Genomic DNA, 12,937 nt, shown 5'->3' with positions numbered 1-12,937 from the left:
CCCCCAAAATTTGGATCCATCACACAAGATTGGAGATGTGAGTGAGCACATTTTACTGCATCCAAGTCAGTGACGCGGTTGACGGTGTTGCAGGTGGAGGTTTGCTGCGGCAGCTGAACAAACTCTGCCACCTGTATGTGGAGCGCAGCAGCTTAGGTATCGAACAGTTCTATCCAGTCACGTATGTCGTGAGGCTATGAAAGGTCTTAGCTCTCTATCATAGTGCTGTAGTGTAGCACTTGAAAGCTAGTATCCCTTCCTTTTTTCCAGACTCCAGGCCAGATGTTAGTCATCGCAGCCACTGTTCCACAAACTCAGCTTCGTTCGATTGGATCTATTTGAGCCGCACGCAATTGTTTGTGTTGGTTGGCATCGCGTTTGCAAGCTATCCAAGTTAGTTGCAGCGTCTCTTGCAGCATCCCCTCTCAACTGGCCCAACCCCCACGTTCTTGTAGATTCTATGCATGCTAGCTAGCCAGCCTTACCAGTTACAACCCTACTGCGGCTGGGCTGTTGACGTTCAGCTTACAGGTCTGATTTGTCATTGAGATGCCGGACCATGTATTTGATTTCGCTCGCCATATGCTTTCCGAAGCCTAGTTCCACGGCGCTCGTTCCAGAATTGTAAGTGCGGTAACCCTCTTGCCCAATCTGGCAGAGAAATTTGTCTTGAGAATGCGGGGAAGATCGGGTCCTCCGTGCATTTGTTGGTTCCACATACAACACCTGTCGTTGTTCAGATGACTTGACTGCGACTGGACAGTGATGTGATCACTGATGATCCATCCTTCGCGGACTACCACGACAGCCTTTATCGAAGAGATTCGGAGCTCCAGATCAGATCTCGTCTAACAACAAGCGATGCGGCTCTGCGTCTGCATGAACTCAGACGAACGCTTCCAGCCCTACGCACCGGCTGATTTGGGCTGGGCTCTGGGTCCGGCGAGAAGGGAGCCGGAAGCCACCGGGACCTGCGGCTCTTCGATACTGAGTCCGTCGTGCTGTCGACTCCTGAGTAGATGACGCAGTGTTGTCGTAGCACTCAAACTATGTATCGCTTAGTGTATGGGAAGATGAGGCTCAAAATCTGTTGCCAGAGCCTTGAGAAAGGTCTCTTCGAAGAGCATAAAAGGGAGAGGAAATGCTCTCGTCAAACATCGAGACAAGAAGTAGACGCATTGACCTAAAAACAAAGACAAACGACAATCCATCATCTTCCGTCTGTGAATAATCCTTGAACATATTTCGGCTCCAGTGCATCTTATCCATCCCAAATCTTCCCCAGCTTTCACTATGGCCCAATCTTCGTGCCCCCTTCCTCCCCAGACCCCAGCTGCCAGCGGCATCAAGGTTGCCAAAGAGACAGGTCAAGAGATTGTTAGGCCCGATATCTCTTGGATCCCTTCATACAAGGTCTACAAGGACCGTGAAGAACGCTTGAAGCTGCTTTACCCAAATCGCCACACAACTCTACCCTCTGAATGGCCTGCTGAAGTTAAAGCCCCTAGGGTTTGGTCCGGTTCCGACTTCAAATCAGAGGACGAGTATGTTGTGCAGTTGAGTGCTGAAGACATCGCTGAGATTGAGGCTGGTCTTGCGCACTTCAAGAGTGAGTGATCCCTCAGGATGGTGCCTGTTGTCCTATTCAACCATGTACCCCAAGAGACTGTAGAAAGTCGAGGTCAAAACACTGACCAAAAAACGGACAAAGACCTTCCAGGGAACCTTGGTCCTGCCCAGGTCAACAAAGACACCTTTCCACTTCCTAGTCTAAGCGCTCGTCTCGAGGAGGTGTCTGAGATTATTCATGAAGGACGAGGCTTTGTCATTCTGCGGGGCCTTCAGCCGGACAAGTACTCCAATCTAGACAACATTCTGCTGTACCTTGGAGTAACAAGCTACATTGCTGAGACTCGTGGAATGCAGGACTTTGATGGACGGATGATCCGTAAGTTCCCTTGGCTGTGGAGTTTGCCATGCGCCCCAGTGACAGACAAACTTCATACTTACCGCCCACAGTTCACATCTCTGCTGTCGTTGAAGATAAGAAGAATGGCAACATGGCCCACGGCCCTAACTCTCCCTATGTTACACGTGCTCAACCGTTCCATGCCGATCTGTGCGATGTGCTCGCGCTGTACGCGCTGAATGTGGCTGCATACGGAGGGGAGTCCTACCTCGCGTCTACGGCCAAGATCTACAACGAGCTTGCAAAGACTAGGCCAGACATCATCGAAGTGCTGGCCAAGGATGACTGGGTGTTTGACGAGTAGGTTTCCTCCGGTATGCCTTTTTGGTATAGGCGCAACTCTGACTGATTGAACTTGTCAAAATCAGATTTTTTGAGGGTCAATACCACAATCGCCCACTCCTCTACAACTTCCCAGACCATGGCCCAGTCTTTCAGTTCTCCCGCCGGCCGCTCACGGGTTCGCATTTCTCACCTCATCACCCCGCTGTGCCAGCCATGACCGAGATTCAAGCCGAGGCCCTCGATGCTGTGCACTTCACGGCGCGTGAGCACGCCCTGGAGCTCCGCTTCAAGCCCGGAGACATGCTGATTTTCAATAACTTCGCCATGCTCCATGCTCGCAGCGGGTTCGCTGACGACGAGGCTCAGGGCCGCAAGCGGCACCTTCTTCGGCTGTGGCTTCGCAATGAACAACGTCGTTGGAAGCTTCCTGCGGGACAGCTTGAGCGCATCAGCTGGGAGTGCTACGGGGACCATCAATGGCGCCGTGAGCTCGAGGTTTGGGATATTGACCGCAGCCCGCCGGAACTGAGGGTCAAGCATCGCCGCGCGAGCTGCGCTTGACCCAGAAGGTACTCGTTCAGGTATTATTCCACCGAGTCTGATGATCTTCCATTCCAATCTCGCATTTGAGCTCTTCATACATTTTTTTTTCGAGTTTAGCATGACAAGTTCACTGTCAGGAGGACTCAAGAGTGACATGATTTGGTGTGTAGGTAGGCAGCTGAGTTATTGTCATTTTTTTTCAATCAGATTGATATCAGAGTACTTTCATCCTCTGCTTTCCAACACTTCGAGTATGTAGTGCCGTTTCATTCCTCATTTCGAAATGATTAGCAGAGTAGTATACACCTTCCTGGTTGTTACTGAACTCCATACACGGTATGACGGAACAATTCAACTTCATCCTCTTCTTCCTTACTTAGCTCCTCCAAAACGACATTCCAAGGATCGAGGCGCCGGAAAACGCGGTAGCTTCTGTTCAGCACCTGGATGTAACGAAGCGAATTAATTAGAGCAGCCAGACGCTTGGCCAACCGCTGAGCTGCCAGTAACGAGATGTTCCTGGGAGACGTCTTTGACCGGTGATCAACAGTCACTCTGAGTTGTGTAAGCTTCTTAAACCAGTGTAACGTGGCACCTAACGGCGCGATTCGAGAAGGGTTGATTTTAGGTTTGTCATCACGTTCATCTTCACACAGGTGGCTGTGCAGCCCCTCGAGGGAGGTTCGGCCCACTAATTTTACATAGTTCACATAGGCTATCGACGATCGCTCTTCTGATCGTGGTGCTACCGTTGTAGCCCGTGTCCAGGACCAAAGTGCCTTGAGATCCAACTCTATATCAAGCATGCGAAAACAAGGATTGAATATCTTTATGTGATGCTCGGCAGGCAAAAGGCCAGCAGAGAATAGCGAATGTATCAGCTTGCTCGTGTATTCTTCGGTGAAGGAGATAGCCAGTTGTCGCTTGAAACCGTCATCCAAGCGCATGAAAAAAGCATGAACTTCTTCCGTATAGCTGGTAGCGAAAAATCGACGGAGCCTGGGAACATCACTCGCAGTAACGTCGCGAAGCACCGTACCTGTCCCGATTGGGGCTAGCAGCGGTCCTAGAAAGTCCAGGGACGAGGGCTCCCACTCATTGCCAAGAAACAGCTCTTCGAGAAAGGATAGGTCGGTCAACTTTCGTAATGCCGCTAGCTCTAGAGGTACGACACCGCATTGCACTCAAAGGGAATGGAGTCGCAAGGCACTAGCACCGAAGTCACCATACTTATTGCATATGTCATTCGAAGAATTTCAGAAGCCTGTCGCTTTGCAGTTGATTTGTATGATATAATTCTGAGACTGTATGCTGGTTGAAACTGAGCTTCAACTTTCGAAGATCCGGGGAGACTTTGAAAGCCCGTACGATTTGTGACAGCCAAAAGCCCATGCTCTTCGTGCTGGGTTCAATCTTAGAGAGGGTAAGTTCTCTGGGATGATGGAAACTGGTCAATTTAAGCTCATTTTCTGCCTTAATCCACGGTCCTGGGCCCTTCTTTTGGATATGGAGTTCGAAATCCTTGATTTGTGGACAGCTACGAGGAACGAGAGCCAGCGTAGTGTTTGATATCGCAAAGCCATGAATTCTAGAGAAAGTAGTTCGAATTATGCGGTTAGTTTACCCTCTCAATTGATCAATTGCGGATACAGAAATGTAACTTGGAGAAGAATTACTCAAGTCGCTGCAGGTATGGGATTAACCAGCAGTTTTTGTAGGGTATTGTTGTTGGCAGCTGCTTGGGCTCGGTTTGCGTCTGACAAAGTGCCTGCGGACAAAATGAGGGCTTTATATGGAAGAACTGGTGGTGCTCGATCTGTCAACCAGACTTCAACGTTGATAGATCGAGTCCAAGTAAGCCGGTGAAATATCAGTGGCGAGACTGCATTGCAAAATGCCCGATTCACCAGTCTGAGGTGTGCTATCGGGTGCTGATGGTCGCGCCGCACCTCCTCGGCCAGGGGGGCCAAGAGGTCTGGGAGCTAAAAGAAACGCTCAGTAGCCGGCAAATCTGGCATTCTGTTGTTGGATCACGTCCTTATACCTGGGAGTGGTGCCATCTGCGGAATCGGATGAGGCTCAGAGTGTGAGAAAATGAGCCAGTTTTGTAGATGTGAGCTGTACGACGTCTGATTCATACGGATTACTTTGGTTAAGGGCTCAGTGTGGCTGAGCCTGGCTTCTATGCATCTGTCCGGGAGAGGTGTTCAGATCTGCGCCACGGCAAGTAATCCATAGCGATTGTCCAATCAGATCTGAGATCTCGAGGTTATTGTTACAGCAAAACAAAACTGTCTGTTTAGTATAGTGTTGATTGACAGGTTGTTTTTCCAAGTTTAGCAAAGCCCAGTCATTCTACCTCCACAACGCGTACAGGACTCTTATCGAAGTCTTCTGTGTAAAGTTGACCACTCCAGTACAGTGGCTGCTCATACTTATATGTGTGCCGGAGCTGACGGATCTCATCATGTCTGGCCTTGACCACTTGCTGTGTTTTCTTCATGAATTTGACTTGGTCCTCGTCCAAGTCCGCCATAGCAACGACTTTCTCTGAATTCCAGTCCAGCTCACGAAGGGGAATCCACCCTTTGCAAACGAAGTGAAAACGAGCAAGGATTGACTTTGCTGTGTGGAAGACTCCTTCAAGAAACTCGGTGTTCGAGTACTTGCTCTGTTAGGCGAGCATGTTAGTCAGTATTTGGAAGGGTCACTTCTCTTAGATGACGAAACTGTAAAGGGGATGCTCACATCCATTGCGTTCAACTTGGCGAAGAATGCCGAATGCTTGGCCAAGTGTTCTATATGGTTCAGCAAGACGAAGCTTGACAGGTAAATGTCAAACCAGTGTTGAGGATATGGTGGTGAGATGAGTTTTTCGAACTGCTTGATGAGCTGTTCCCGCAAGGGGTACAGGAATTTCTGAATGACTATTTGGTCCAGTTGAGTATCCATGATGGGCGGGATTGGAATCATCCCATACCGCGGGCTATAGGGGTCATCAATTCTGGAAACGCCAAGGGTGTCTTCTCCGCATATCTGCCATGGAATTTCGATGATCCGACAAATTGCCCAAAGGTGCAGAGAACGCGCAGTAAGTGAATCCTGGAGGAACTCAGCAAATGGTCTGTCGTCAGAAAGCATAGGTACATAGCCCAATGATTGCCAACTTACATGTTTGGTCTGAGCGTAAGCCATTGCCATTTCTGCCGTCATCTTGGCAAGTTCGTGGTCGAATTTCAGGGTATCAACATAAGACGATCTTGCTGACATGATGTACTGACCGAGATGTTGTTGAACTTTGTCGATATTTGTCAGGCAAAACGGCGGCATCGGAAACACTGTCATTTTTCCTGTCCGCGGGTCTTTCCACCTGTACGAGATGACGTCGCCTTCTTGGGGATTGAACTCCGAGGCATAAACAATTAAGCAATGACCACCAATGTTTTGGGTGAGCTTCAACGTCCGAACAGGTACATCTGGCTTCGATGGGTCTGCGAGTTTATAAACAGCCTCGCGAGGTGTGAACAAGGGCTCATTCCTGGCCGGACCTAACAACAAACAATTAGTTAACTCCTTGAAAAGAAGCAACTGAGTAGCATCATCCATGATAGCCGCTTAAAGGTGCTAGAATATGAATATAATGGGTAACACAATTGCCAACAGTGCTTTTACACCAAAGGCTGTGGCAAGTCCCTTCATGCTTGAAATGAAGACACTCTTACCCGCACGGAAAAACTTGATGTGTTCTAAAGTCTCCTTGAAGCAAGGCATTGGACGTCTGCCTTTGTAGAGTGCCGTTTCAGCGCAACGACTGCAAGGCTCATACATGCACTTTTCGCAGAGATCACACTGCCCACGCGTTAGCACTGGAACAGGCTGGGCAAATCTGGGCCTCACTTGTTACCTTTCTCTTGGACTTCTTGCAGCGTAAGCAAACCCCTTCTTTCCTTGCCAGGGCCGTTTGTCGTTTCTTCTCTGGCGTAAACGGGGCACGCTTTCTTGGTAGATCCCCGAAGGTCATAAAAGTTCCTTGGATGCTACCATTCCCGTCCCTCTTTGGGACTGAACGTGGCTCTTTGACTATCCCCCTGCTCTGATTCATCTCCATCTCTGCTAGTCTTTTCTTTCCTCTTGGGTCCTGTTGTTTGCCGGCATGAGGACTGTATGGAACGATCGTAAGCGATGACGAGTTATTTGTCAGTTTACTTTGTTGGCGGGCGGTTGAGATAACACCCTTTTCAGGGATACCGCTTGCCGCAGAAGTCACTTCTCGCATGGCCGACACGGGGTGTGAAGGGATAGGTGACCCGACAAGCGAAAGAGGGGTATCTCTTCCGAGGCACGGCCCATCCAGAGCAATATTCTGGTTGGACAGATCCCCTGGCCTCAGTTCCTGCTTGATTGCAGGCTGAAGTAACGATTGGGGACCTCCAAGATGTTGCCCAAAGGTTTGCGAAGGGTCAGAAGTGGCAAGAACCGTGTGAAGCGATGGGTCCGCAGTGGCTATTGTTGGTGGTAGGTAGGAAAAACTTGGCTGGCATAGAAGTTTTTCTGAGGGCAACACAGCATTGTAACTGATGTCGTGAGGTCGCGATGTAGTGACATGACAAGTAGAAATCGAGGGTTGGCTCACTTTGGTTTCACTCGGTGTTGGGTCCATAGGGATTGGGGCCGTAACGCCATGATTGTCAGGGGAAGCGACATGTTGAGTCGAGAACCCTCCTGTCTTTGGGACACCTAGGGAAGAAATGGGTGTCCTGTTGAATCTGGCACCGAACTCCCTAATTATGCCCGTGAAAGCCGAAGCCGGAGCCGGAGCAACAATACCATTGATCGGAGAAGCTTCCCAGCTTGCTGAGTCGTCGTCGACGGGTCCGGAAGAAGGTGCCAAGGGACATAACAATGTCTGGTTCAGGGTATTACCAGGACAGACAAGAGGAGAGGCAACCAGATTCTCCAGTTCGCTGACATATGTGAAGGAGGCTTCAGTCAACGATCCCAGGGAGTGGTGGACCCAGGGTGAAGACGACGGGTGTGGTGAGGGTTCCTCGGCACCAGCACCGCCAAAAATCGGGCTTGGGCCGTGATGAAACGCAGCACCAGAAGTTGCTGTCGAAATGGGATCATCCATGTTGTTGGTCCCGTGCATATGGAGAGCTTAAACAAGCACACGAGCACCGAAAACGTCAGAGTTGCACCCGGCCGCGGGAGCCAGACGACGCGAATGGTGTTCAAGGAAAATCGGTGACCTCGTGCCCTCCAGGCTGTGCGGCCAATATCTTGCTGGAATGTAACAGAGGCGCGCGGCGTTTTTTTTTTTTTTTTGGTGTCTGCGTCACGCAGAGGGGTCAGAACCAGGTCGCGGGGGCAAGCAGCCGTGTAGCTCAGTATAAGCGGCTCAAGACAATCACCAAGCTGATGGTGACTGCAGACCCCCAGATCGGTCCAATCAGGCGGACAAGAGGAGATACCGCACTGCCCACTTTGGCACCGCATTTCTGTTTCTGTTTTAGCGTCATGCGATACACTGGCATGTATGCCAATCAGCTCTGGCGATGTTGTTCCTGGGCGTTAAGAACAGGCGTGTCCTGCTGGACCGAGGTGTACAGCATCTTTGCCCAATCATCCATCACTTGTTTCCCGCGGATAAGAACGCGACGCCCTCCCAGTGCTCACGGTCAAGCTTTTAGGTGAGAGAGGCGACCAGTCTGGTGTGCTTGGACTATCTCGGATCATCGGAAGGCTCAGCTACTGGCAAGCTTTCAGTCTGTGTGACACTGTGCAACCTGGCTTCTTGAGACTGTAACAAGCCTCCTGACAGCTGACGCCTTGCCGCTGTGTTTAATCACACATCCTAGGCACTCCTGATGGTGCCTTTCCATCATTTCTGCTGAGAAATTGCGGCGAGTCATAATCGTTCTAGGATTACAGTGGTGCAGAGATGTTTGCAACGGCAGCTTGACCCCAAAATCCTTGTACTCTCAACCTTCAAGATCGGCCTTCGGCAGATCGCGGTGAAACGAACAGGAAGCTTGGTGCATGCAGTCTGTGGCTCATACCCCTCCATCCATCATCAGGCTGCTAATGGTTTGCCAGCTCAGAGCCTCGGCGTGGTCCGATTTTACTCTCCAGTCTTGATAAATACTTACCCTGTTTCGCGATCGCCCTGTGTGCCGCACACATCTTTTCTCCTGCCTGAAAAAAAACAACGTGTAGATCTTGAATACTACGCTGTTAACCATGAAGCCACGAAGAGCCGAGCCGTCTGATATCGAGGCGATAACAAAGGTCCATATCAGGACGATGCCCCTTGACCCCCAGTGGAATTATCGCTTTCCATATCGCAATGAACATCCAGAAGACCATTACAAGTACACAAAAATGTTACTCGAGTATTTTCTGGACCCATCGTACGACGATTGGCTAGTTATGGTAGTGGAAGATAGCCTCGAGCCCGGAGGACCAACAGAAATCGTGTCGTTTGGCGTATGGGACGTTTCGTATGTCAACAAGCGCCGCTATGGCCCAGGATACAAGACACAGGATCGCAAGTGCCATTTCCAAGGCCCCTGCGCTGCGGTAAGAACAGCATTTACTGACAGGTGCTTGGTATAGCTGTGACCGAGGTCCAGAAGCGAGGAGGAGGCTCACGACGTGATGCGAATCCTGAGCACTTCAAGGCGTTCTCGCAGGGCCAAAAGAAGGCGTACCAGAAGTACTTTGCACCGATCGGGCCAGAACAAATCCATCTGCAAATCCTGGCCACTTTGCCCGAGTATCAGCGGCGCGGACACGCATCATCGCTGTGTAGATGGGCCATGGAGTTGGTCTGTCAAGAGGGGCTGAAGGACATGTCGGTCATGGCAAGCCCTATGGGTTATGAGTTGTACAAATCGCTCGGTTGGGACGTGGTTGGGACTTTTTGGATCCAAGTTCCCGGTGAAGAGGAGAAGCTTGTCCTGAGAGCCATGATGTACAAACCCCCGAAGCTGGAGGGATCGTCTGACTCTGAAGAGGAGGTCCAAGTTGCGAATGGTCGATGTGCTATCGTTTAGATATGAAACAGGGGTTATCTGGCAGTGAGGACAAGTCATATAGCGTTGCTTTAAGTGATTGTTGCGCTTGTTGAACTGCCTGCTGCAATTTTGAAGGCTTATGGGTTGAAAAGGAACGCATTGTTACAGAATGTGATGACAACCAGCTATTTGACTGCAGGGGGCAGTGAGTTGGGCGAGAATGGCATTATGTTGGGCCCCCAAGTAATCAAGAAGGCACACGACCATTGGGTTTTAGCTCAATGACAGCAACTGGGCGTCAATCCTCCAACTTGCCCACCTTCATTTCCTAGATGGCCGATCCGGGACTCTGGGTGCTCAGCAATTGGACTGTGGTTGTGTGAGCGCCAAGGTGTCATTGCTCATGATTGACCCATTACAACGGGGTTACATCTGGACGCTGGCAGCGGGAGTTCCAACTGCACCAGAGAAAAACATGACCGTATGTCGACTCATCAACTCAGTTCCGAAACACGAGGTCAGAGGCCGCAGGCGGTTTTGGGTCGGAGAGCATTCGACGTCCAATTTGTGGTTTTAGTGGGCTCGGTCAACGGGTCGGCCCGGTTGAAATGTGGGGCCCACACCAGAAAAAGGGTGGCGCCGATCCGGCATCACTTCTACCAGCCCACCGGACCCACATTGAAAGGCTGTAGTGGGACGTTATGTGGGGCTGCTCTCGCGATCTGCCGGTCTTGCACCATTGCAGCCGTTGTCGCTACCGCTTGCCAAAGCAATTCTCCCATCTCTGCCCACAAAGACAGATAATAACGGGATGGTTTAACAGATCAGCGCAGATGTCATCTAGCATATGAATTCTGACCGTCATTCTGTTGCTACTTGCAGGGAAAACGACCTGAGATCCTGACTTTTAGCTGCCTTAGGCTCTCGGTTTTGACAATATTGCTCAATCCCACAGTCCGATCATACCTAGACGTTGATTTCGCCATCGTCTCGCGCCCAGTCTTGCCAACCCACTACACAAGTTTCCCCGCTGGAGGGAGTAACAAATTGAAACACGGACAAGCCGGTCAGGACCCATATTCTGCGCTCGCCGATATCCACACAGCTCATCTTCATTGAACAGAAATTGGGACGGCCCTTCAGAGGTTGATTCCATTTATTATGGGACCCGTAGCAAGCAGATTTGAAATGAACAACATCTCTTTGAACAATCCATCTCGCAAATCACAGCTTTGGTCATTCGTTGGTCGAGCATCCCGACAAAACATTCCCTCGTTTACATTCAACGACAGACACAATGGAGCCTCAGCCTTCTATCGAATCGTTACCTAACGAGGTTCGTTGTTTGCTTTCTCCCTCCCTTGTGATCAGCATCAAAAACACCGTCTTAATTGATTTTAGATACTTATCTCTGTCCTCTCTCACTTGCCGACTCGCTCGTTACTTCCACTCTCGTCTATAAGCCGCCGATTTTACTTTGTGACGCAGAGCATTCTCCGTCAACGCCTGAAACGTGCCACTTCCTCGTTATCTTCCGACTACCGTTTGATTCTTGAGTGCTATCATCCTGCTGCTGCGCTCTCCACGCCGTATCTCTTCTGCAACTACCTTCATACCGATATTGTGGATGGGGGGTATCTGTGTGAGCCAGTTGATGAGGATGCTCCTTCTATTTCTCCAGAGCCACACGATTGGTCTCTGTCAAGACACAGAATTGAGAACATCTACTCACATTTCCGACCAGTAGTGCAGCAAGAGAATAGGAGTGGTAGAGTGAGGTATCCACGGCGACAGCAGCAGCAACAACAGTCGAATCGGGCGCAGCAGGAAGAAAGGCTTGAAGAAAAATACCCTTACCAGGACATCGAGCTGGGGCTTGGCGAGTTGTTTTCACAGCTCTGTACCGTGACCAATCTCGTCCGGCTGAGGCCTCGTCCAGGTTTGTTCCTTACTCACGTCAACGTGAGTGACAATGTGATCCGTGTGGAGCGTGATTGGCTGGCTGCGCAGGCGAAAGCAGATGAGTCGAGGATTTTGTGGGTTGACGAGAAGTACACTGTGGGCTTGCGCTTCCGAGTCGAGGAACGGGACGTCCGCGATCAACACCCTGTCCTAGCAGCTGCCGATGAGGAGCTGCCAGCCGTCTACCGTCTCGAGTTTGAGGAGCTACTAGTCCGGGCCGGCACCATATTGTTGATGGTGGAAAAGTCGGAGGTGCAACGTGATAGCGCCACTGAAGGTAACGCCGTTGTGATTGCCTTTGATGGATGAAGTACTTGCAACTCCCGTGTTTCAGATTTGCTTGTTGTTGGCAATTTTTGCCAATGTTCAATGTCCTTCGTCCTCCTCCCAAAACATGATCGGCGATGGAGGAGCCGATCCCACCCTCCCTCCATCAAGTGGGATGCTCATAGTAACGGCGAACATGCAGACACGAACACACTTTTTATTAGTGATAGGTCTGTCTGTTTCGTCGATTGCTATCTATGCCTTCGCTTGCTATCTTCGTCCTCATAATCTGCTCTAGAATGGGACGAGAGCCTATCTCAGGGCTCGTCGATCGGAAGTATTAGAGTTGTGGCAACAGATATCAGCAGCTACTCCTACAAGGCGCGGGCCAATCACATTATCGTGGAAGGGCAAAGAAGAGACTCGCAGACAACATCACTCGCAGAACAACTTTGGCTCACCATTTGCCGCTTCGAACGTCTAGGTACAATTTTTGAACCCCGAGGACGTATTTCATACCCGGCCGTATACTTCTACTGGTCGGGTTCCCTCGTAGACCTTCCGCCTTCTCCTCCGCTCGCTCCTCCGGTCGAAACGATTGAAAGCGTCTAAAGATGCAGAACGACAGTCTTGTGGAGAACGCTTTTGACACTGCTTTTCTGCCCTTTCTTACATTTTCGACAAAAGTGCTGGCAGCTCAATCTGGGAAAGATTGGGAGAATCTGTGTGTTTGGTAGTGGTCGATTTCAAGAGATGTGAGGTGCTGATCATGGATGGAGTGGGTAGATATGGTCAACCTAAAACTAGTAGAGCATATCACCCGATGCCAACTGGTGGTCAATGGATCAAGCCGTGAGTCGGGATTGGAGTGGAGAACGAAGGACCCAGAAACACA

The 12,937-nt window shown here is 50.4% G+C and overlaps 4 protein-coding genes across 4 annotated transcripts; 3 read left to right on the top strand and 1 right to left on the bottom strand.

Annotated features, from left to right (window-relative positions):
* Nucleotides 1-1,293: 1,293 nt before the first annotated feature.
* CTHT_0035390 (uncharacterized protein) lies at nt 1,294-2,815 on the top strand (the record flags this gene model as incomplete). The annotated part of the gene is made up of 4 exons (XM_006693906.1): nt 1,294-1,609; nt 1,721-1,948; nt 2,020-2,269; nt 2,338-2,815. 4 exons carry the CDS (start codon nt 1,294-1,296, stop codon nt 2,813-2,815), a joined length of 1,272 nt encoding a protein of 423 aa, XP_006693969.1.
* Nucleotides 2,816-5,147: 2,332 nt separating this feature from the next.
* CTHT_0035380 (uncharacterized protein) lies at nt 5,148-5,749 on the bottom strand (the record flags this gene model as incomplete). Its single annotated transcript, XM_006693905.1, has 2 exons — nt 5,148-5,468; nt 5,546-5,749. The coding sequence occupies 2 exons, from the start codon at nt 5,747-5,749 to the stop codon at nt 5,148-5,150; spliced, it is 525 nt and encodes a 174-aa protein (XP_006693968.1).
* A 3,288-nt stretch (nt 5,750-9,037) lies between these two features.
* Nucleotides 9,038-9,852, top strand: CTHT_0035370 (uncharacterized protein; the record flags this gene model as incomplete). Its single annotated transcript, XM_006693904.1, has 2 exons — nt 9,038-9,376; nt 9,430-9,852. The coding sequence occupies 2 exons, from the start codon at nt 9,038-9,040 to the stop codon at nt 9,850-9,852; spliced, it is 762 nt and encodes a 253-aa protein (XP_006693967.1).
* Nucleotides 9,853-11,110: 1,258 nt separating this feature from the next.
* On the top strand, nt 11,111-12,084 carry CTHT_0035360 (uncharacterized protein; the record flags this gene model as incomplete). Its single annotated transcript, XM_006693903.1, has 2 exons — nt 11,111-11,149; nt 11,215-12,084. The coding sequence occupies 2 exons, from the start codon at nt 11,111-11,113 to the stop codon at nt 12,082-12,084; spliced, it is 909 nt and encodes a 302-aa protein (XP_006693966.1).
* Nucleotides 12,085-12,937: the final 853 nt, after the last annotated feature.

Source organism: Thermochaetoides thermophila (assembly GCF_000221225.1).
Source record: "Thermochaetoides thermophila DSM 1495 unplaced genomic scaffold scf7180000011816, whole genome shotgun sequence".
Classification (NCBI taxonomy): Eukaryota; Fungi; Ascomycota; class Sordariomycetes; order Sordariales; family Chaetomiaceae; genus Thermochaetoides; species Thermochaetoides thermophila.
The sequence above is the reverse complement of the archived record's forward strand: the minus strand, read 5'-3'. Positions and strand labels throughout refer to the sequence as shown.